This window comes from Octopus bimaculoides, chromosome 29, assembly GCF_046866305.1.
Source record: "Octopus bimaculoides isolate indiv1 chromosome 29, ASM4686630v1, whole genome shotgun sequence".
In the NCBI taxonomy this organism is placed as follows: Eukaryota; Metazoa; Mollusca; class Cephalopoda; order Octopoda; family Octopodidae; genus Octopus; species Octopus bimaculoides.
The window spans coordinates 6,651,398-6,678,124 of NC_142956.1; the positions used below are offsets into that span (position 1 = coordinate 6,651,398).

General features: G+C 34.4%; 1 protein-coding gene across 3 annotated transcripts in view; it reads left to right on the forward strand.

Moving 5' to 3' along the window:
• Window positions 1–26,727, forward strand: part of LOC149130320 (uncharacterized) — a 148,204-nt gene that overhangs the window by 111,534 nt on the left and 9,943 nt on the right. For all 3 annotated transcript variants that reach the window (XM_089345181.1, XM_089345182.1, XM_089345180.1), the window contains exons 34-42: window positions 1,883–1,997; window positions 2,890–3,008; window positions 4,016–4,110; window positions 7,849–7,901; window positions 15,680–15,837; window positions 17,784–17,898; window positions 18,790–18,908; window positions 19,918–20,012; window positions 25,269–25,321. In XM_089345181.1, coding sequence (XP_089201307.1) covers window positions 1,883–1,997; window positions 2,890–3,008; window positions 4,016–4,110; window positions 7,849–7,901; window positions 15,680–15,837; window positions 17,784–17,898; window positions 18,790–18,908; window positions 19,918–20,012; window positions 25,269–25,321 — 922 coding nt within the window. The remainder of the gene's footprint in view (window positions 1–1,882; window positions 1,998–2,889; window positions 3,009–4,015; window positions 4,111–7,848; window positions 7,902–15,679; window positions 15,838–17,783; window positions 17,899–18,789; window positions 18,909–19,917; window positions 20,013–25,268; window positions 25,322–26,727) is intronic.

Here is a 26,727-nt window from a genome sequence, read left to right on the forward strand (position 1 = left end):
CACGACGACGTCGTCGTCGTCATCAGCATCATAATAGGGTAATACTATTAAGAATACTCACAAACACATAAATACAAACACCCACACACAAACAAACATGCGCACACACACACACACACGCACACACACACACACACACACACACACACAACTCATATACACACCAACACACATTTTCACCTTTTGTCTCAAGTCAATAATGTGTTTTGTGATTTTATTTATAATGTTCTTTTTTCTTCTTTCCATTGTCAGCTGAATCTTTTACTCATTTTAGTTTGATTTATGGAAATTTCTACAAGAGATAGGTGTTTTCTACCTATTCTCTGTGTATCTAAGTCTTTTGGAGACAAAGTAGGACAATATTGTTGAAGTAGAATCGCAAAGTACCCAGTTACGCCAATACCCCACGCTAACTCGTAATTTTTTAACAGAATTGGAAATGAGTTAAGCTAAATTTCAAATCATGGCTCAGAGAATCGGAACAAATAGCATGAAGCAGTCTCGCATGACGTACCTTACAACTCTGTCAATTTGTTGCCTACAAACTGTACGGAATATTTCTGGCTTTAATTGCCAGTTAGAAGCAATCACGGCTAGACATTTATTCATGTTTTCTTTTTCAGACGAAGAATAATTCTAAATATCAATAACATATTTTGCATAATATTTACTTATTTAATATAAGGTCTTAAAATCTTGTCCCAATTCATGGCTGTTGTCTTTATCAGATGTTCCTCTTGAAACATTCTCGAATAATAAGTTACCTATTCATTGTTAAGTGAAGGTGATTGATTCAGTGCCTAGAACATCGGGCTCACAATCATGATATAGTGAGTTCGATTCTCAGACGGTGGTGGATGTTGTGTTCTTGAGTAAGACAATTCTTACCAAACTCATAGAAGATGCAGGAACACTCTGACATATCTGAAAGGAAGTAAAATCAGGCCATGCTTAGCTGAAAAATGTATGTCTTCTTATACTTTCATAAGCTCAAAAAGCAAAATATCTGGAAGATGCCCTCAGAATCAAAAGTTCATTGGGCATCGTAGTCCGGTATATTTCTGAACTAGAGAATAATCGACACCCACAAGAAAGTTACAAGTTCATACTAAGTGAACACTAATTCAAAGAAAACACATCTACACAATGCCGAATAATGATATCAGGTCTTTCACTATACTTCGTTTAGTTTTCTATCAATACATTTTAACACCGATATCAGTTGAACAGTCGCTACGAGCCAATACCTTCATTGTGACCAGTCATTTCTTTTGCATGTAATATTGCTCCATGATGTAAAAAATATTAGCACATACGCATGGCTATATGTGTATATAAACGTATGTTTATATGCCTATCTTTGTATTGAACAGAGAATCGGATGTTGTTATACATCAATTGTCAGAATGTAGTTCTTCGGCAGCTTTGGAATTGATGAGCCACTTTTGAGGGAATTAATTAAAAGTCTATTTAGGTTAAGCCTGGTTTTCCCTACAAGTATTACATAAAATTATAAAGTGTGTTTCGTTATATATTCGGAGGTTTTCATCTTTGTATTCGTCTGTCACAAAATATGTTAAGAAATCATTATATATCATCGGCCTAAGAACAGCTAGCACATCCAAATTGTACTACTGCTGCTACTACTATTACTACCTGCTGCAGCTACTACTACTACTACTACTACTACTACTACTACTACTACTACTACGACTACTATAACTGCTGATGCTGTTGCTGCTGCAGCTACTACATTTACTACTAAAACTACCACCACCACCACCACAAACAACACTATTATAACTATTCATTTCCAGTATATAAACCACATCAATGAATTCCCTAATAAGTATCTCATATTAGCGTTTTCTTTCTTTTTCAGTGGTTTGTAATGAAAACACAACATCAACCAACAGTCATACTTTCTACTGGCCAATGACAAAAGTAGGAACTAATGTGACGATCCCATGTGGTGCAAATATATCAACAAGACATTGGTTCGTTTGTATTGTGTACTTCTTTCCAAATTTCGATGTTTCAGTGAGAGAATGTTCTATGATATAATAAATAAAACATCTACATAGATTAAGACGATAGAATTAATGTGCGTCTAATCAAAACATTTAACGCTGCCATTTTATATTTTAGGCAGTATGTGACATACTTTTTGTCTTGGTTACACGAGCAACATTTGCTTTCTTCCCAATATTAGAAAAGGTTTTCAAACATTTGTTGTCTAGATTCATATCATTGCCTGGACTTTCACGTCACAAAATAAATGTAGGGGAGGAAACACAAATCTAGACGCAGCAAATTCTATTTAATTCAGAATATTATTATTTATTCAAGTTTTATTTATTCAATTTTTTCTTACTGTAGAGCAACATGTTTTGTTACTATATGGTTACTATAGAGTGGAGACCGAAGAAAGAAAATCATCGTGGGGCCTGACTCAGCATTTTGACATTTCTGTCGCCTCGTCTACGCTATCCTATGTGCTAAGCATGTAAAATGTTCGTCATGGAGTCTGAATTTCATAAGTTTTCACTCACCTAGGACTAATATCATGGTGCTTTAATACTTCCTCAGCCATACAGTTCCGACATCTTATATTAAAAATGTCTTAATAACAAAAAAATAATAAATAACAGCATATGTTGCAATTATTTACTCTAAACCTTAGGTAGATCTTTTAAAAAGACTTTGAGGATAGGGAGTAGATTAAATAACAGATTACTGACAAAATGCTTTGAAGTTATCTTAGTTCTACTAAATTGTGAGTTTATACGACTAATCAGTTAATAGTTTTTCTGACGTTTCTATAAGATTCATGAAATACAAATGCATAACCACGTCTGATATTTTATATTTATTTTGTTGTTCCTCTAGCACGGCGGTAGACCTAGAAATGCAAAAGTGTTCCCCATTTACTGGTATCTGGCAAGAACCAGATATGTCACAATGTTATACTTCAGGGGGCACCACTGAAAAACCGAATAACACTACACGTGAGTATCTCGAAGTACGCATACAATAGGAGTGGTAGCAGGAGGGATAATAGTAGGAGGAAGAATAGTAGCAGAGAGAGTAGAAGGAGGAGACTTATATGTGGAATAAGTGTATGTCTTTGTATTTGAATTTCGTTCCGACCACTTTACGTGTGCGTGAGTTTGTATATCTGTGTAGTTATGTCAGGTCAGTGATCGGAGCACGTGCTTTGCATAGCGTCATCGCATCCACGATTTACACGTATAAGATCGGGTCGTCTCGGGGAAGAATGCAATCAAACTAAGCTGATGATCGCGAATCATACAAGTAACAGATTGCATTCTAGTTTCTTAGTACAGTCTATAGTTCGATACGAAATCCTATGAATAATAGCGCATGCGAAGCATTCCGGTTCCAAAGAGCCCAGGTAGCTCCTAAGGGCAAGGTACAGTGACTAGATTTGTAAATGTAGAGCAAGGTACAGTAGACGAGAAGCCTTTGTTCACCTACTCAAACCTTGTCACACGCCAAATACTATCATCCTGTCAAGCGGCAATTGAACCTATTAAACCCGCTTTCATTATATTCTGTATAATATTTCATTGGATAATGAAGTGTATGCATTACAGATATTACTGATATGCATCGCTTTTTTTTATACATTACGTTCTGTCAGTGTTTATAAAATATCATCAATGGTGCAGTGTACATCGCTTTATGAAACAGTCTGATGAACTAAGCAATAGAATATAAACAGACGGATTTTCCAGGCTTTTATCAACCCTATCATTTCTCTGATGCCATTAAGAAAGGAAATGAAATTGCGTGGTGTTCATGCGTTTTCCAGATAGAAATGAACTGAATTAATGTAATGAAAGTTTCTCTCGCTTCAATACGAGTAACAACACTGCTATTAGAGAGATATTTATGTTTATACCTAAATTTTAACGCTCAGTACATCTGTGGCGTGTCTCTCCTTTATAATTGTAATGATTGATATTCTCTTCTATTTTGTATCTTTTTATAGGCTGGACGAATTCCTTTCAATTTCATCTGATTTACAATTCGACATTTAAGAATATCAAAGATGATATAAAAGCTGCTGAAAACGTATCTAGAACTGTGAGTAGCCATCTCATCTTTAAGGCTTATAATCTGTTTAACTCTCTCTCTCTCTCTCTCTCTCTCTCTCTCTCTCTCTCTCTCTCTATCTCTCTATCTCTCTTTATTCTCTTCACATAGATACACACACGTATACATATGCACACGCACAGACACACATACACACATACACAAATATATCTTCTTTTATTGTATTGCTTATTCCAGTCACGTGACTGCTGTCGTAACGGCAAGTTCTGCCTGTCCGGAACCCATATATTTCAGGCTACATTTGCTCTACATAGACACATTATAACATTTCGTACTCAGGACGATCCCGGAATTGAAAATAGGGTCAACATTTTGTTCTTCAGCATTCACTGTTGGGATCTAATTTAAAAACATTGGGGTAGCTATTTCTAGCCGGTAAATCTTGGCTGATTCACGCCATCTTGGCCGGCGTTTGTTAGATGACGTCAGACATCAAGAGAGAGATAAGCAACATTCACTTTCTTTATTTTACACGTGATAAGAAATTTGGTACAAATTCCTCAACATTTGGAATTCAACTTGTGACTGGAAAAATTAAATGATTGCATTACAGAATTAATTCTCATCCGCCGGGGCTATATACTCATTATAGATTCAATTTAGTGATATCATTTAGGTCTGTTTAGTTTTGGGCCACAGGTTCAATTAGCCTTCCGTTTGAGCCAGCTCAAAATCTACGTGGTATTCGGTACTCAAGCTAGTATGTACATATATATTTATGTATGCGTGTGCGTATATATATGTGTGTGTGTGTGTGTGTGTGTGTGTGTGTGTGTGTGTCTAATTCATGGAATGAACGTTAAACAACACCTGAATAATGAATTCAATAAACTCAATACCAGTTCACAGTTATGATGTTTCATATACCAATTAACCCTACATTTCTGGAAGTCTTTATATATGTGTGTTTGTGTGTGTGCGTTTGTATATATACATACATATATATACATACATATATATATATATATACATACATATATATACATACATATATATATATATATATATATATATATATATATATATATATATATATATATATATATATATATATATACATACATATATATACACATATATATAACATATACACACACACACACGCATATACATATATATATATACATATTTATATATATATACTTATATTAACACAAAAAAAACACCCAAAAATTCGCACACCGCTTTTACGACACCAACTGTTACTGCGCGTTCTTCTACCAAGTCAAATCGTCTACTCACGGTAAAGACGCACCAAACAAAAGAAACATGCACCATGCTTCATATTAGTCACGTGATCAATTACGTTATTTCTTCTTCGAGCGCGTGCATGTGTGTGCATGCGTGTGTTTCCTGAGTTCGTTCCGTTGTCTGAAGTTCATTGTGCTAACGTCCTGTACCCTGATATGCATCTATATACACATGTAGATGTAAGTATGTACATATATGTGTATATACATGCATATATGTTCTTTGTATTATTATATATATATATATATATATATATATATATATATATATATATATATGTATATAAATATATATATATATATTTCTCTGTCTGTGTGTGTGAGCATGTGTGCATATATATATATATATATATATATATATATATATATATATATATATATATATATATATATATGTATGTATATATATATGTATATGTATATATATGAATAATTTTAATTTTATATATATACTATTTTTTATCTTTTATATTTTATTTATATATATATAAATATTTATATATATATAAATAAAATATAAAAGATAAAAAATAGTATATATATAAAATTAAAATTATTCATATATACATATTTACAGACATTACCCATACATATATATATATATACATATTTACAGATTTTTGTTGGATGGTCGTTGACTGTTCAGGAGTTCATCCGCCCTTTGACAGGTCTTATTTTTCGTCCTGCAGGGTGTCCAACAACACCCTCCTCACCAAGCAAGCCTGGTGGGGTTACCAGTTTAGTCGCCGACGACCCGACCATGCAACAGGTTGTACTGGATTACATGTTACCAGTAGCACTGAAGAGCGACCTGACATATGGGTGTGGAGTGGAGTGAAAGCATTTGAAGAGGCCAGGATGATGCAAGCAGGGCTCAAGAGATATTTAAGGAAAAATGTAAAGACTGAGAAGGTGAATAACAAGGACCTTTTTGCGTGCACAGTCTGTGACAGACCATGTCTGTCCTTGGCTGGCCCCAAATCTCACCTGCGAACCCATGGAAAACAAACCTCATCCAGCTATTCTGATTATATGTCTGTGCACACGTTTGAATGTGGTGTGTGCCAGAGGGTTTGCAAATCCAATGGGGGTCTTAAAAGACATGTTAGGATCCATAATGAGCAGAACTTACTTGCATATATTGGTAGTGCAAATCAGAGGTGCAATCTGTGTGGGTGTTTTTTCAAAACACTGTCTGGTTTAAAAAGCCACATCAGACGCCATGAAAGGGCTAAGGTGTAGGTGCAGGAGGTGGTCAAACTCTGTTTAAGGAGTAGACAACCACCATATATATATATATATATATATAAATAAGGATAAGATCGGTATTTAAAATATTGATCTTATCAAGTGGTCAGCATGGGAATAAAAACCATCAAAGGTAATAATTATTTAAAATTATAATACAGGGTATCAAGAGATACCACCACGCTGAAAAATTAGCAGTCAAATCCTGACTCCAAAACCACAATAAATGTCCGCAAGGCACGATTAGCGAAGACGAAGACCAAATAAACCAGTAAAAATAAGATAATTTCAAATCCTGGATTTCTGGCTTTGCATAAATGCTCTGCCTTCATCAGTGAAATATACTCAAGTACATAAATACAAATACATGCATATAAACAGTATACTTACATAAACGGACGTATACATACATATATATGCACCTATGCACACGACTAGCTTAAATAGCCCGCCTAAACAACTTCTCGTGCGATCCCGGACAGGATATCAGCGCAGTACTTGAGTATATTTCACTGATGAAGGCAGAGCATTTATGCAAAGCCAGAAATCCAGGATTTGAAATTATCTTATTTTTACTGGTTTATTTGGTCTTCGTCTTCGCTAATCGTGCTTTGCGGACATTTATTGTGGTTTTGGAGTCAGGATTTGACTGCTATTTTTTCAGCGTGGTGGTATCTCTTGATACCCTGTATTATAATTTTTTATATATATATATTTACATATATATATATGCACATCGACAGCAGTGCACAATACGATCCAGGCTGGCGGTAACCAATGTGTTTTCATTGGTAGATGTAGTCGCCGAGAAGATTAGGTCATCCAAGAGAGGAAGAATTTCAGTGAAGAGAGAAACGAATCTGACCAATCACATCAGCGTACAACGTATGACAAAGAAAAATATGCAAAGCAAATTCGAATTTTTAAAAAAAGCAAACAAGCAGGTTATATAAGATTTACACTAAAGAAAGAGAAATAAATAAAAGGAAAATTCTGTTACGTTTGCATATACAGACATGAATACATACAAATATGTATATGTGTGAGTGTGTGTGTGTGTGTGTGTGTGTGTGTGTGTGTGTGTGTGTGTGTGTGTGTGTGTGTGTGTGTATTTGATTATAACTCATAACAAATAAATCTGTATTCTCAATCCATTATTGAGTCATGTCTCTTAATTTGCCCATAAATAATGTATATATGACTATTGCAGATGGAACATGAATTATTAAACTTGACAGGAGCATTCGAAGTTGAATATTGTGGGTAAGTAAAAGGGCATTTAACACGTTTATTAAAATTTTGTTTTATTTGCGATGAAAATATTCAAGTGGTCTGTGTTTTGTTGATGCATCAAATTGTACAATAACAATGTTGTACATGTGACATATAATATTCAAATTTATAATTTCAATGAACCATCTGCCTGTATTAATATTATAACAAGCGCATATATGTATATATATATATACACACACACACACACATATATATATATATATATATATATATATATATATATATATATATATATATATATATATATATATATATATATATATATATGTATATAAATATAGCGAGAGAGAGAGAGACAGACAGAGTTAAATACACGTGGATGTGGACAGAGGTGTATACATACATATATCGCCGTCGTCATCATTATCATCATCATCATCAGTTTTGGTATGTTTTCCACGATTGTACAAAGTGTCCATTGAATAGAGTACTTGAAAGGGTATTGATGATCTTGTGCCCCCTTCACTTGAGAGTCCGCCTTGAAATTGCAAAGAGTAAAAGGATTAAAGGGAACGCTATGATTGAAGAAGATTAGAATAAAGAATGTGATTATTTAAGATATAATGATGTGAGAGGGTGACATTTGAGAAGAGGAAAACATTTAAAGTAGTAAGTTGGTGGTATTGGAGAGAGAGGAGGAGAGAGAGCGAGGTGAGTCAGTATTCTGAGAAGGAATATTGGAAATCAGACGAAAAAGATATGATTTTTATTTGGAGTTAATCAGGGACAGCGACGGTTGTAAAGGCGATAAGAACTGTTATGTTGAAGGGTTGCAGGACTATCCTTTATTAGGTACCAGACATTCGGTTGAACGTGCTGGGTAAAGAAAATTTTAAAAAAGCGAAACAATATGTGATTGAGGAGGATCATCGAATAGAAACCACAAAGTGTAGAAACTGTCAGATAGAAAAAAAGCCAGAGAGATTTAGTAATAAATGGCTGAGGTAGAGCTAGAGAGTTTCGCAAGTGGTTAGACGAATGAAATGATTGATAGTGGTGAGTGTAAGATAAGGAGGAGATCGATCGAAAATAGAACTTTAGCTGAATTAGAATGAAGTGGATGGTTCTATATATCGTCCCTCATCCATAGGCCCAGTGGAGTGTAGAATGAAAGGGTATGTTATATATATCGAGCTTCACGGGGTGGGGGAGAAAAGAGCTAGGATGAGGTAAAAGAAAATAAACCATTTTTCGTGTTTGGATATTATCCTCTGGGTCGTGGGTGGGTGTATTCCATCCCTTCCAACGCTCTGCGGTGGTTTTTCTAGCAGCTGATGTGATCGTATGTGGTCTACCTCGTCCTGACCTGGTGGGGCAGAATCTAGTTAGGTCGTGGTGATCTAAGTATTCATTATTATAAACGAGCTTTAGGAGGAGGCCTAGTTCCCTCGTGTTCACTTCACGGAAGGTTACTTCACTTACCGAAATAATTTCAACACATCTCTCTACGGCAAAGTCAATGTCAATGGATGGATAGAGAGATACTACATCCATACTGCCTATAATACAATCTGTCAGGTCATGGGAGCAGTTACATGCTGTAGGTGCAAGTCTGAAGACCACCCTGCAGAACCATATAGTTAAATTCAATGAAAAACTATACATGCAGGTCCAGGGAGCGGCTATTGGTGTCAGTGTGGCCGGAGACGTGGCAAGCCTATTCATGACCTGGTGGAACAAAAAGCTGAAAACAACTCTCGAAGAACACTCAATAACACTCAAACTATACGGGAGATATGTGGATGACATTAACATCGTAGTCAAAACACCATCAAACATTCAGACTGAAGAGAACGAGAAGATCGTGATGGAAAACATCCAGAATATAGCTAATACAATACACCAGAGCATCAAAGTAACAATAGATTACCCAACAAGACACCTAAACATGAGACTCCCAGTACTTGACACAGAACTTTGGCTAGAAACAATTAATGACAAAGTTCAAATCCTCCACTCACATTATATGAAACCTATATCTTCAAAGTATGTTATCCATAAGAATTCGGCTCTATCACACAGTGTGAAAATCAATATATTAGTAGCCGATTTGGTTAGAATAATGAAAAACATATCCCCCCTGTGCGGTCCATGGGAGGGGCAAAAACATATTCAAGACTTCATGCATCGCATGCAATTTTCGGGATACAGCCAGAAAGATAGAATCCGGGTATACAGAGGAGCTAACAAGAAATTTGAGGAGATTGTTGTCAAAGATACAAATGGAACACAACCTAGATACCGTAACAAACAGTGGAATAGACTACAAAGGATTAGTAACAAAACAAACAAAAAGACCACGTGGTACAATACCGACAAGTTCCAGGGAGTAATGTTTGTGGACGCCACGCCACACGGAGAACTGGCCCGCAGATTTCGAAAAATCCTCAAAAGTACCAAGTTGAGGATAAATGTTATAGAAAAACCAGGGAGATCAATTAGATCAATAATATGTAAAACATATCCCTTCAGAAGAACAAGGTGTGTTGAGGAGAGTTGCATTGTGTGCAAAAATAGTCCTGGTGCCAACTGCAAAGCCAGAAATGTAGTCTACAAAATAAGCTGTATGGATGGTGAGTGTAAAAACAGAAACACCACATACATAGGTGAGACGGCAAGAAGTTTGGCTGAACGTGTAAACGAACATTGGAGGGACTATAATAATCAAAAACAAACCTCGGTGCTCTACCAGCATGCCAAAGAACAACATGGTGGTGTACTGGACAGAATTAACATAGAAATCCTGTCTAGACACCCCGGTGACGCATCTTTGCGACAAATACAGGAGTCGGTCCTCATAACTGAAACGCAACCAATTTTAAACACCAAATACACGTAGATGAGGGCCTTACAATTGCCCGTGGTTGCATGTGTTGTTCACACATATGATGCGGAATATGAACGTAAATAAATTAATTAAAAAGTCTCTATCTGATCTGATATAAACGAAATTGTTACAAACACACATATGGACGCACATACTTACATATAAGCACGAACACATAAGTGCGTGCACACATATGAGCGTGCACACATACGAGCTTGCACACACTCACATGCTCATACCAAACAGTTTCGAAACAACGCCAAAACAACGCCAGATCATATATTCAAAATAAATGGAAGTGGAGAGACAAGTTACTGAAGAGATTGCAAGAGTGCAATGAAATAATTTAATAAAAAACTATATAAATTAATAAAGGACTGAACCAGTGCGTGTGTTTATTACCGGCATAATGCCTCTCCCAAGGTTTAAATGAATTAATAAGTCCGCATTATATCCAAAGGTACATATTTTTTCTTCTGATGAAATTACACTCATGTCACATAAATGTAACTTGAATTTACAAATTTGTGATTATATTATTGTGTATCAATTGAACTGTCTGTAAGAAGCGAGAATGTGTTCTATATCTTTTAGGCGGTGAATTCCTCGCTTCCCTCCTCTTCCTGCTTGGTACTTCCTGGTATTCTTCGTCTGCTGTTTCAGTGTTTTTACTATCGTTATTTTCTTCCTCATTCTGGTATTCTCCCTCGGGCTGTTCATCTTTGACCTGCGGACAATTTACTTTTATGTGACCCCCTCGTATTACAGTGGTAGTAAGTGGGAGGTCTCCCCTCTACTCCCAATCATGATGCTATATCTTCTGGTAGCTCAATTTCATCGCCTATTCCATCCATGTCATTTTCGGTGGCTTTGATTGTCACTTCCGATTCCTAAACCCCTTCAGTTCAGTTGTTTGGTTTTTGTAGAATGTAAATTTTTGGCCTTTCGTCCGAATTCGTTAAAATTGCAGCTATAAACCATATTTCCTTTCTCCCGAGAGGCACCCTGTCAATCCTGACTTTCGCATCAAGCTTGCCGAGACAGCTTGGCAGGAGAACCCATTTGTCCGACCTCAATGGCGTCGCGGTGTGCTTTTTTCCGTCCTCCCACTGTATTAACTGTCTGCTTTCCTCCACTATGCATTCAACCACCACCATCTCCTGAATTTCAAGGTTAACGTTGGCAGCGTTGTTTGGCAGGCTGGCTACAGAAGCGTAGGTCCCGGATCTAGCAGGCTCGGGCGTCTGCATTATTTTACTTGTTCCGCACCTAAGTAGGGGAAAAACAGCAAACAGATATCAGAGCACGTAGGCAAAACAACGAATTCATCACTAGGCCCAAAGCATTGTTAAAGAACAGGGTAAATTGGATAGGTTGTACATAGGCAGTACTGTTAATTTTAAAGCGAGGTATAGAACCCATATGAATTGAGTTGCTTCATTGAGTTCGGTTGTTAAACCAAGTGGTTTAACAACCGAACTCAATGAAGCAACTCAATTCATATGGGTTCTATACCTCGCTTTAAAATTAACAGTACTGCCTATGTAGTGGTTTAACAACCGAACTCAATGAAGCAACTCAATTCATATGGGTTCTATACCTCGCTTTAAAATTAACAGTACTGCCTATGTACAACCTATCCAATTTACCCTGTTCTTTAACAATGCATATATATATAGTATTAGTAATCCCAGAGAATCCGTCAAGGGGACATAACCTAGGATTTCTACAATTACAGGATTTATTAATCCCTATAACTAATACTAATACGACTTATCTTCCTTTTTTTTCAAAATAACTTTTTAATGAAATGAACTTTTTTGACATATTTTTAATTGTGTGGAGTAAAAAAATATTTTTAGTCGAGCATATTTTATTTAGGATTTTAGTCGCATAACACGCGTTAAAATCGATTGTATATACCTATTTGATCGGCCGTTATATATATTTGTATTTTTATATGCATATATATTTTTTACCTTCTGTGTTGTTATGTAGGTGTTCTTTTTGTATGTTAAAGGCCATTGTATTTTTATATATGATCAGATGTATGGAAGCGAGGACTCGAATTTGATGTATTTTCTGTAATAAACGGTTTTTTTCTTTTCTCTGTCTCAGTTTCCATTGAACACTTTCTTTTTGACAGTCTTATAAAAGCTTCTGTCTTATTAAAAAGAGGCAAAACTTATTTCTTGCGTATATATATATATATAAGCATATATGTGTACCAGACCTGACCAACTGTGTAAGCACAATTAAGTGCGAAAACAACCGAGATAACGTAAACAATGAGATATAACACGGTAAACAGGACATGCGCATCGAGAACGATCCTTCATCGATTGTCGGCTGCCAATCTACTCCTCATTTCAAGCATTCAACGAGAAGGAGTCTCCGAATTTTTGATTTTATGGATGGTCAAATCGGAAACAAAACAGAACAGTGGAGACATACAAGGAAACCGAACGAAAACAAACATTGAACCTCAGTAGACTACAACGGGAGGAAAATAATGAACGCCTGAGACAAATATTTTCTTTGAAAAGAGAAAAGAGAGAAGAGAGAAATAGAAGATGTCCACTGCCTAGAACATCGTGCAGGAAAAGAAGGGTTGTCACGTGAGGGAAAGAAAGATGGACGATGACACGTGAGAGCAATGAGAGAAAGAGAGAAAAAACAGAAAGAAGTGATACATGCAAAACGGTGAAAGTGAAAAAATAGAGAAGGATCGGTGAGAAAACAGTATAGTTCCATGTATATCTATCTATCTATCTATCTATCTATCTATCTATCTATCTATCTATCTTTATATATATATATATATATATATATATATATATATATATATATATATATATATATATATATATATATATATCGAGAGAGAGAGAGAGAGAGATAGAGAGAGTGAAAGAGAGACAAAGAGAGATAAACATATAGGCACAAGTGTAGTTCTGTCGTAAGAAACTTGCTACCCAACCACGTGATTCCGGGTCCATTCCCACTCCATGGCAACTTGGGAAATAGACTTCTGCTGTAGCTTCGGGTGACCAAAGTATTGTTACATGATTTCGTAGACGGAAACTAAAAGAACTCCGTCGCATATCTATGTATGTGTGTATGTATTTATGTATGTATATATATATATATATATATATATATATATATATATATATATATATATATATATATATATATATATATATATATATATATATATATATATATATATATATATATATATATATATATATATATAATTATTACAATTAAAAGGGTAAAGGTTTATCAATTTATTAATTTATTAATTAATTAACAATTAATAATTTTTACCAAGCCCTTCGGTATGTAAACACCATTATCGGTGGAGAACTTATTTAAAAGTTCTTATACATTTATAAACATAATTAAGGGATTAGCAAACAGTTGCTTCACCACATACCGAAGTTCAGAAATAGCAGCTAAAAAGCTTTTTAGCTGCTATTTCTGAACTTCGGTATGTGGTGAAGCAACTGTTTGGTAATCCCTTAATTATGTTTATATATATATCTATATATATCTATCTATGTATCTATCTATCTATCTATGTATCTATCTATCTATCTATCTAGCTATCTATCTATCTATCTATCTATATATATATATATATATATATATATATATATATATATATATATATATATATATATATATATATATATACACACACAAACACATATAAATGTATACGTGTGTTTGAATATGTATATGTCTGTATGTCTGTGTTTGCCGCCCATCGCTTGACAACTGATTTTGGTGTGCTTACGTCACCATAACTTAGCGTTCGATTCTGCAAAAATGCCGATGTAATAAGTTCTAGGCTTAAAAGAAATAAGTCCTGGAGCCGAACTGTTCGACTATTGGAGTACTCTATCATTACCTCAGTTAAATTACTGAAGCATGTAAGAGAATATATATATAAATATAAATATAAATATAAATATAAATATATATATATATATATATATATATATATATATATATATATATATATATATATATATATATATATATATATATATATATATATATATATATATATATATATATATATATATATATATATATATATATATATATATATATGATGTATTCACAATATATTCTTTCACAAGCTAATTGGCTAATCAAGACACCGTTGCTTATTCTGACACTGGTTTTCTATACATCGTCAGTGCGGCGATGAGTAGTGGCTATATCTAGCAGTAGAATGTCCGTCACTGAGGAGATAAATGAAGATCAAAATCAACTGAATTTGCGGTCGCGGCGCTATAGCTTTTGAGGATAAACAAACAAGAGATATTTCTGCACAAAATAACAATATGAAAGATTCTTTGATCGTAAATACTGCAGTGAACATTCTTCTAACAGAATATCCACGTATAATTGAGAATAAACATTTGCAATGAATCGTACGTCATGGATTATATTTCAAATAGATCGTTACTTGTTAAATTGCATATGTTATTAATGTCTATATCACATACAGGGATAAAAAAATACACACACGCATACAACAACAATAACAACACACATCCATATGCGTGTGTATGCATGTATATCCTGATTTGTAATACAGGCACAGCCATGTACACTACATGGCGCAATGTCCTAGGCGGTTATATTGACGTCAGTACGTAATATATTACTGTTAGAATCTCTCCCGAAGTATAGAAACTATTATCTGATACACATCAGATCCTATACATTGGTATTCATTTTTGATAAAGAAAAGTTTGTCTACTCAAGCAGTAGCAGGGAATGGTGGAATTTAGATTCATAAAATTCGATTCATAAAATTTTCATGTAATGAAATATCGTGGTAGGCATTGTTGAAACTAATTATATTGTTTTAATCACTTTTACTATTCTATTTCAGAATAGAGAAACAGAAAGAGATATTTAGTATTAATTGCTCAGTAACAGATAATGTTACTAAAGATAAAGTTTTGATACAAATTTCTGAAGCTTTGAACACATCACAGACATTAGGTAATCTGGGAATTCAGCGAGATGAGATGGAATTGATTGGTGAAAGTAAGTAGTACGTTTCTTGCCATTTTTATAGCCATCACAATCATCATCATCACAATTATTATCCACGACGACGTCGTCGTCGTCATCAGCATCATAATAGGGTAATACTATTAAGAATACTCACACACACATAAATACAAACACCCACACACAAACAAACATGCGCACACACACACACACACGCACACACACACACACACACACACACACACACACAACTCATATACACACCAACACACATTTTCACCTTTTGTCTCAAGTCAATAATGTGTTTTGTGATTTTATTTATAATGTTCTTTTTTCTTCTTTCCATTGTCAGCTGAATCTTTTACTCATTTTAGTTTGATTTATGGAAATTTCTACAAGAGATAGGTGTTTTCTACCTATTCTCTGTGTATCTAAGTCTTTTGGAGACAAAGTAGGACAATATTGTTGAAGTAGAATCGCAAAGTACCCAGTTACGCCAATACCCCACGCTAACTCGTAATTTTTTAACAGAATTGGAAATGAGTTAAGCTAAATTTCAAATCATGGCTCAGAGAATCGGAACAAATAGCATGAAGCAGTCTCGCATGACGTACCTTACAACTCTGTCAATTTGTTGCCTACAAACTGTACGGAATATTTCTGGCTTTAATTGCCAGTTAGAAGCAATCACGGCTAGACATTTATTCATGTTTTCTTTTTCAGACGAAGAATAATTCTAAATATCAATAACATATTTTGCATAATATTTACTTATTTAATATAAGGTCTTAAAATCTTGTCCCAATTCATGGCTGTTGTCTTTATCAGATGTTCCTCTTGAAACATTCTCGAATAATAAGTTACCTATTCATTGTTAAGTGAAGGTGATTGATTCAGTGCCTAGAACATCGGGCTCACAATCATGATATAGTGAGTTCGATTCTCAGACGGTGGTGGATGTTGTGTTCTTGAGTAAGACAATTCTTACCAAACTCATAGAAGATGCAGGAACACTCTGACATATCTGAAAGGAAGTAAAATCAGGCCATGCTTAGCTGAAAAATGTATGTCTTCTTATACTTTCATAAGCTCAAAAAGCAAAATATCTGGAAGATGCCCTCAGAATCAAAAGTTCATTGGGCATCGTAGTCCGGTATATTTCTGAACTAGAGAATAATCGACACCCACAAGAAAGTTACAAGTTCATACTAAGTGAACACTAATTCAAAGAAAACACATCTACACAATGCCGAATAATGATATCAGGTCTTTCACTATACTTCGTTTAGTTTTCTATCAATACATTTTAACACCGATATCAGTTGAACAGTCGCTACGAGCCAATACCTTCATTGTGACCAGTCATTTCTTTTGCATGTAATATTGCTCCATGATGTAAAAAATATTAGCACATACGCATGGCTATATGTGTATATAAACGTATGTTTATATGCCTATCTTTGTATTGAACAGAGAATCGGATGTTGTTATACATCAATTGTCAGAATGTAGTTCTTCGGCAGCTTTGGAATTGATGAGCCACTTTTGAGGGAATTAATTAAAAGTCTATTTAGGTTAAGCCTGGTTTTCCCTACAAGTATTACATAAAATTATAAAGTGTGTTTCGTTATATATTCGGAGGTTTTCATCTTTGTATTCGTCTGTCACAAAATATGTTAAGAAATCATTATATATCATCGGCCTAAGAACAGTTAGCACATCCAAATTGTACTACTGCTGCTACTACTATTACTACCTGCTGCAGCTACTACTACTACTACTACTACTACTACTACTACTACTACTACTACTACTATAACTGCTGATGCTGTTGCTGCTGCAGCTACTACATTTACTACTAAAACTACCACCACCACCACCACAAACAACACTATTATAACTATTCATTTCCAGTATATAAACCACATCAATGAATTCCCTAATAAGTATCTCATATTAGCGTTTTCTTTCTTTTTCAGTGGTTTGTAATGAAAACACAACATCAACCAACAGTCATACTTTCTACTGGCCAATGACAAAAGTAGGAACTAATGTGACGATCCCATGTGGTGCAAATATATCAACAAGACATTGGTTCGTTTGTATTGTGTACTTCTTTCCAAATTTCGATGTTTCAGTGAGAGAATGTTCTATGATATAATAAATAAAACATCTACATAGATTAAGACGATAGCATTAATGTGCGTCTAATCAAAACATTTAACGCTGCCATTTTATATTTTAGGCAGTATGTGACATACTTTTTGTCTTGGTTACACGAGCAACATTTGCTTTCTTCCCAATATTAGAAAAGGTTTTCAAACATTTGTTGTCTAGATTCATATCATTGCCTGGACTTTCAGGTCACAAAATAAATGTAGGGGAGGAAACACAAATCTAGACGCAGCAAATTCTATTTAATTCAGAATATTATTATTTATTCAAGTTTTATTTATTCAATTTTTTCTTACTGTAGAGCAACATGTTTTGTTACTATATGGTTACTATAGAGTGGAGACCGAAGAAAGAAAATCATCGTGGGGCCTGACTCAGCATTTTGACATTTCTGTCCCTTCGTCTACGCTATCCTATGTGCTAAGCATGTAAAATGTTCGTCATGGAGTCTGAATTTCATAAGTTTTCACTCACCTAGGATTAATATCATGGTGCTTTAATACTTCCTCAGCCATACAGTTCCGACATCTTATATTAAAAATGTCTTAATAACGAAAAATAATAAATAAAAGCATATGTTGCAATTATTTACCCTAAACCTTAGGTAGATCTTTTAAAAAGACTTTGAGGATAGGGAGTAGATTAAATAACATATTACTGACAAAATGCTTTGAAGTTATCTTAGTTCTACTAAATTGTGAGTTTATACGACTAATCAGTTAATAGTTTTTCTGACGTTTCTATGAGATTCATGAAATACAAATGCATAACCACGTCTGATATTTTATATTTATTTTGTTGTTCCTCTAGCACGGCGGTAGACCTAGAAATGCAAAAGTGTTCCCCATTTACTGGTATCTGGCAAGAACCAGATATGTCACAATGTTATACTTCAGGGGGCACCACTGAAAAACCGAATAACACTACACGTGAGTATCTCGAAGTACGCATACAATAGGAGTGGTAGCAGGAGGGATAATAGTAGGAGGAAGAATAGTAGCAGAGAGAGTAGAAGGAGGAGACTTATATGTGGAATAAGTGCATGTTTTTGCATTTGAATTTCGTTCCGACCACTTTACGTGTGCGTGAGTTTGTATATCTGTGTAGTTATGTCAGGTCAGTGATCGGAGCACGTGCTTTGCATAGCGTCATCGCATCCACGATTTACACGTATAAGATCGGGTCGTCTCGGGGAAGAATACAATCAAACTAAGCTGATGATCGCGAATCATACAAGTAACAGATTGCATTCTAGTTTCTTAGTACAGTCTATAGTTCGATACGAAATCCTATGAATAATAGCGCATGTGAAGCATTCTGGTTCCAAAGAGCCCAGGTAGCTCCTAAGGGTAAGGTACAGTGACTAGATTTGTAAATGGAGAGCAAGGTACAGTAGACGAGAAACCTTTGTTCACCTACTCAAACTTTGTCACACGCCAAATACTATCATCCTGTCAAGCGGCAATTGAACCTATTAAACCCGCTTTCATTATATTCTGTATAATATTTCATTGGATAATGAAGTGTATGCCATTACAGATATTACTGATATGCATCGCTTTTTTTTTATACATTACGTTCTGTCAGTGTTTATAAAATATCATCAATGGTGCAGTGTACATCGCTTTATGAAACAGTCTGATGAACTAAGCAATAGAATATAAACAGACGGATTTTCCAGGCTTTTATCAACCCTATAATTTCTCTGATGCCATTAACAAAGGAAATGAAATTGCGTGGTGTTCATGCGTTTTCCAGATGGAAATGAACTGAATTAATGTAATGAAAGTTTCTCTCGCTTCAATACGAGTAACAACACTGCTATTAGAGAGATATTTATGTTTATACCTAAATTTTAACACTCAGTACATCTGTGGCGTGTGTCTCCTTTATAATTGTAATGATTGATATTCTCTTCTATTTTGTATCTTTTTATAGGCTGGACGAATTCCTTTCAATTTCATCTGATTTACAATTCGACATTTAAGAATATCAAAGATGATATAAAAGCTGCTGAAAACGTATCTAGAGCTGTGAGTAGCCATCTCATCTTTAAGGCTTATAATATGTTTAACTCTCTCTCTCTCTCTCTATCTCTCTATCTCTCTTTATTCTCTTCACATAGATACACACACGTATACATATACACACGCACAGGCACACACACAAATATATCTTCTTTTATTCTTGTGCTTATTCCAGTCACTTGACTACTGTCATAACGTCAAGTTCTGCCTGTCCGGAACCCATATATCTCCGTCTACATTTGCTCTACACAGGCACATTATAACATTTCGTAATCAGGTTGATCCCGGAATTGAAAATCGGGCCGTCATTTTGTTCTTGAACATTCACTGTTGGGATCTAGTTTAAAAGCACTGGGGTTGCTCTTTCTAGCCGGTAAATCTTGGCTGATTCACGCCATTTTGGTTGGCGTTTGTTAGATGGCGTCAGAGATCATGAGAGAGATAAGCGACATTCACTTACTTTATTATACTCGAGAATTGGTACGAATTGCTCACCTGTTGGAATTCAACTTGTGACTGGAAAAATAGAATGACTACATTACAGAATTAATTCTCATCCACCGGGGCTATATACTCATTACAGATTCAATTTAGTGATGTCATATAGGTCTGTTTAGTATTGGGTCACAGGTCCAATTAGCCTTCCGTTTGAGCCAGCTCAAGATCTACGTGGTATTCGGTATTTAAGCTAGTGTGTACATATATATTTATGTATGCACGTGTGTGTGCGTGCGTGCGTGTGTGTGTGTGTGTGTGTCTGTGTGTGTGTGTGTGTGTGTGTGTGTAATTCATGGAATAATCGTTAAACAACACCTGAATAATGAATTCAATAAACTTCTCCGGTATCATTCATGTCTGTGTGTAATGATAACAGTCACTGGACTTTCACATAATCGGCATTTCTAAACATCGTTACCCTTCCATAAAATTATTTACAAACATAAAACCTGTTATTCTATGATAACTATCTTGTTTAACCAACATACGAATGTACGTTTACATGCCAGTGAGGAGTCAAAGAACACAGTACCAGTTCACAGTTATGATGTTTCATATCTCAATTAACCCTACATTTCTGGAAGGCTTTATATATGTGTGTTTATGTGTGTGCGTTTGTATATAGTCTGTTAAAGTCTGTCATACCGGCCATGACGAAAGGAAATAGCCCTGAAACTCGAGTCGCCTTTATATATATATATTTATATTTATATATTTATATATTTGATTCTTTATATTGAACACTCAATATTTCATCTACATTCAATACTTTCTTTCATGGTGCCATCCATTTTTATTTTATTTTATTTTATTTTATTTTATTTTATATTGTATATTGTATATCATATTATATATTGTATATTCCATATTCTATACCCCACATTAGTTCTGCAGGAATATAAATAAAACATAAAAAACAGACAGTGTTGGAACTCTTTTAAGCAAAATAATATATTCCTCTATACACAGTCATACAAAAAACCCCACCTTTTTTGTATTTATTTTTACTCGCATATATATATACATGGTGGTTGTCTACTCCTTAAACAGAGTTTGACCACCTCCTGCACCTACACCTTAGCCCTTTCATGGCGTCTGATGTGGCTTTTTAAACCAGACAGTGTTTTGAAAAAACACCCACACAGATTGCACCTCTGATTTGCACTACCAATACCTGCAAGTAAGTTCTGCTCATTGTGGATCCTAACATGTCTTTTAAGACCCCCATTGGATTTGCAAACCCTCTGGCACACACCACATTCAAACGTGTGCACAGACATATAATCAGAATAGCTGGATGAGGTTTGGTTTCCATACATATATATATACATATATATATCATATACACACACGCACGCATATACATACATACATATATATATATATATATATATATATATATATATATATATATATATATATATATATATATATATATATATATATATATATATATATATATATATATACATATATATATACATATATACACACACACATATATATATTGTATTTATCTTATGATATTTACTTTAATTTATATTATCCTCATTTATTGTGCTTTTAATTATTAATTTTTCTATATGTGATAGTGGATTTTCATCGATGAGTTCTTGAAACTTGGTTATTCTCCCTAAAACTATATATTTTTTATATATATTTTATCTATAAAGCTCAATTTAAATTTAATTTTTTATAAATTGATTTTAATTGAGTTTTTACCTGTATTTTGGGATTTTGTCCCTAATATTATATATATATATATATATATATATATATATATATATATATATATATATATATATATATATATATATATATATATACTTATATTTAACACAAAAAAAAAACACCCGAAAATTCGCACACCGCTTTTACGACACCAACTGTTACTGCGCGTTCTTCTACCAAGTCAAATCGTCTACTCACGGTAAAGACGCACCAAACAAAAGAAACATTCACCATGCTTCATATTAGTCACGTGATCAATTACGTTATTTCTTCTTCGAGCGCGTGCATGTGTGTGCATGCGTGTGTTTTCCTGAGTTCGTTCCGTTGTCTGTAGTTCATTGTGCTAACGTCCTGTACCCTGATATGCACCTATATACACATGTAGATGTAAGTATGTACATATATGTGTATATACATGCATATATGTTCTTTGTATTATTATATATATATATATATATGTATATAAATATATATATATATATTTCTCTGTCTGTGTGTGTGAGCATGTGTGCATGTATATATAAATATATATATATATATATATATATATATATATATATATATATATATATATATATATATATATATATATATATATATATATATATATATATAGATATAGATATGTATATATATATATATATATATATATATATATATATATATATATATATATATATATATATATATATATATGTATATATATATATATATATATATATATATATATATATATATAAATAAATATTTATATATATATAAATAAAATATAAAAGATAAAAAATAGTATATATATAAAATTAAAATTATTCATATATACATATTTACAGACATTACCCATACATATATATATATACATATTTACAGACATTTTGTTGGATGGTCGTTGACTGTTCAGGAGTTCATCCGCCCTTTGACAGGTCTTATTTTTCGTCCTGCAGGGTGTCCAACAACACCCTCCTCACCAAGCAAGCCTGGTGGGGTTGCCAGTTTAGTCGCCGACGACCCGACCATGCAACAGGTTGTACTGGATTACATGTTACCAGTAGCACTGAAGAGCGACCTGGCATATGGGTGTGGAGTGGAGTGAAAGCATTTGAAGAGGCCAGGATGATGCAAGCAGGGCTCAAGAGATATTTAAGGAAAAATGTAAAGACTGAGAAGGTGAATAACAAGGACCTTTTTGTGTGCACAGTCTGTGACAGACCATGTCTGTCCTTGGCTGGCCCCAAATCTCACCTGCGAACCCATGGAAAACAAACCTCATCCAGCTATTCTGATTATATGTCTGTGCACACGTTTGAATGTGGTGTGTGCCAGAGGTTTTGCAAATCCAATGGGGGTCTTAAAAGACATGTTAGGATCCACAATGAGCAGAACTTACTTGCAGGTATTGGTAGTGCAAATCAGAGGTGCAATCTGTGTGGGTGTTTTTTCAAAACACTGTCTGGTTTAAAAAGCCACATCAGACGCCATGAAAGGGCTAAGGTGTAGGTGCAGGAGGTGGTCAAACTCTGTTTAAGGAGTAGACAACCACCATATATATATATATATATATATATATATATATATATATATATATATATAAATAAGGATAAGATCGGTATTTAAAATATTGATCTTATCAAGTGGTCAGCATGGGAATAAAAACCATCAAAACCACAATAAATGTCCGCAAGGCACGATTAGCGAAGACGAAGACCAAATAAACCAGTAAAAATAAGATAATTTCAAATCCTGGATTTCTGGCTTTGCATAAATGCTCTGCCTTCATCAGTGAAATATACTCAAGTACATAAATACAAATACATGCATATAAACAGTATACTTACATATACGGACGTATACATACATATATATGCACCTATGCACACGACTAGCTTAAATAGCCCGCCTAAACAACTTCTCGTGCGATCCCGGACAGGATATCAGCGCAGTACTTGAGTATATTTCACTGATGAAGGCAGAGCATTTATGCAAAGCCAGAAATCCAGGATTTGAAATTATCTTATTTTTACTGGTTTATTTGGTCTTCGTCTTCGCTAATCGTGCCTTGCGGACATTTATTGTGGTTTTGGAGTCAGGATTTGACTGCTAATTTTTCAGCGTGGTGGTATCTCTTGATACCCTGTATTATAATTTTAAATAATTATTACCTTTGATGGTTTTTATTCCCATGCTGACCACTTGATAAGATCAATATTTTAAATACCGATCTTATCCTTATTTAAGCTAGTCGTGTGCATAGGTGCATATATATGTATGTATACGTCCGTATATGTAAGTATACTGTTTATATGCATGTATTTGTATTTATGTACTTGAGTATATTTCACTGATGAAGGCAGAGCATTTATGCAAAGCCAGAAATCCAAGATTTGAAATTATCTTATTTTTACTGGTTTATTTGGTCTTCGTCTTCGCTAATCGTGCCTTGCGGACATTTATTGTGGTTTTGGAGTCAGGATTTGACTGCTATTTTTTCAGCGTGGTGGTATCTCTTGATACCCTGTATTATAATTTTATATATATATATATTTACATATATATATATGCACATCGACAGCAGTGCACAATACGATCCAGGCTGGCGGTAACCAATGTGTTTTCATTGGTAGATGTAGTCGCCGAGAAGATTAGGTCATCCAAGAGAGGAAGAATTTCAGTGAAGAGAGAAACGAATCTGACCAATCACATCAGCGTACAACGTATGACAAAGAAAAATATGCAAAGCAAATTCGAATTTTTAAAAAAAGCAAACAAGCAGGTTATATAAGATTTACACTAAAGAAAGAGAAATAAATAAAAGGAAAATTCTGTTACGTTTGCATATACAGACATGAATACATACAAATATGTATATGGGTGAGTGTGTGTGTGTGTGTGTGTGTGTGTGTGTGTGTGTGTGTGTGTATGTGTGTGTGTGTGCGTGTATTTGATTATAACTCATAACAAATAAATCTGTATTCTCAATCCATTATTGAGTCATGTCTCTTAATTTGCCCATAAATAATGTATATATGACTATTGCAGATGGAACATGAATTATTAAACTTGACAGGAGCATTCGAAGTTGAATATTGTGGGTAAGTAAAAGGGCATTTAACACGTTTATTAACATTTTGTTTTATTTGCGATGAAAATATTCAAGTGGTCTGTGTTTTGTTGATGCATCAAATTGTACAATAACAATGTTGTACATGTGACATATAATATTCAAATTTATAATTTCAATGAACCATCTGCCTGTATTAATATTATAACAAGCGCATATATGTATATATATATACACACGCACATATATATATATATAAATATAGCGAGAGAGAGAGACAGACAGAGTTAAATACACGTGGATGTGGACAGAGGTGTATACATACATATATCGCCGTCGTCATCATCATCATCATCATCATCATCAGTTTTGGTATGTTTTCCACGATTGTACAAAGTGTCCCTTGAATAGAGTACTTGAAAGGGTATTGATGATCTTGTGCCCGCTTCACTTGAGAGTCCGCCTTGAAATTGCAAAGAGTAAAAGGATTAAAGGGAACGCTATGATTGAAGAAGATTAGAATAACGAATGTGATTCTTTAAGATATAATGATGTGAGAGGGTGACATTTGAGAAGAGGAAAACATTTAAAGTAGTAAGTTGGTGGTATTGGAGAGAGAGGGGGAGAGAAAGCGAGGTGAGTCAGTATTCTGAGAAGGAATATTGGAAATCAGACGAAAAAGATATGATTTTTATTTGTAGTTAATCAGGGACAGCGACGGTTGTAAAGGCGATAAGAACTGTTATGTTGAAGGGTTGCAGGACTATCCTTTATTAGGTACCAGACATTCGGTTGAACGTGCTGGGTAAAGAAAATTTTTAAAAAGCGAAACAATATGTGATTGAGGAGGATCATCGAATAGAAACCACAAAGTGTAGAAACTGTCAGATAGAAAAAAAGCCAGAGAGATTTAGTAATAAATGGCTGAGGTAGAGCTAGAGAGTTTCGCAAGTGGTTAGACGAATGAAATGATTGATAGTGGTGAGTGTAAGATAAGGAGGAGATCGATCGAAAATAGAACTTTAGCTGAATTAGAATGAAGTGGATGGATCTATATATCGTCCCTCATCCATAGGCCCAGTGGAGTGTAGAATGAAAGGGTATGTTATATATATCGAGCTTCACGGGGTGGGGGAGAAAAGAGCTAGGATGAGTTAAAAGAAAATAAATTACACATTTGAGAAGAGTGAATGTTCCCCATTGTATAATCCGTAAAACTGTCTCCTGGAAACTGAGAAATACGCAGTTCAAGTCTCACTGGTTGTTCCTCTCTTTTATTTGATGAGTGTATTATCTAATGGCACATATGTATATGAGTATAAGATGTCCCTTAACATATAATGCAACTTTGCTCCCTAAAATGACATTTACCACCATGCAGTAAACTGGGAACCACTCAGTCTGATGAAACACATCTTCATTTGCAATAAATTGTTG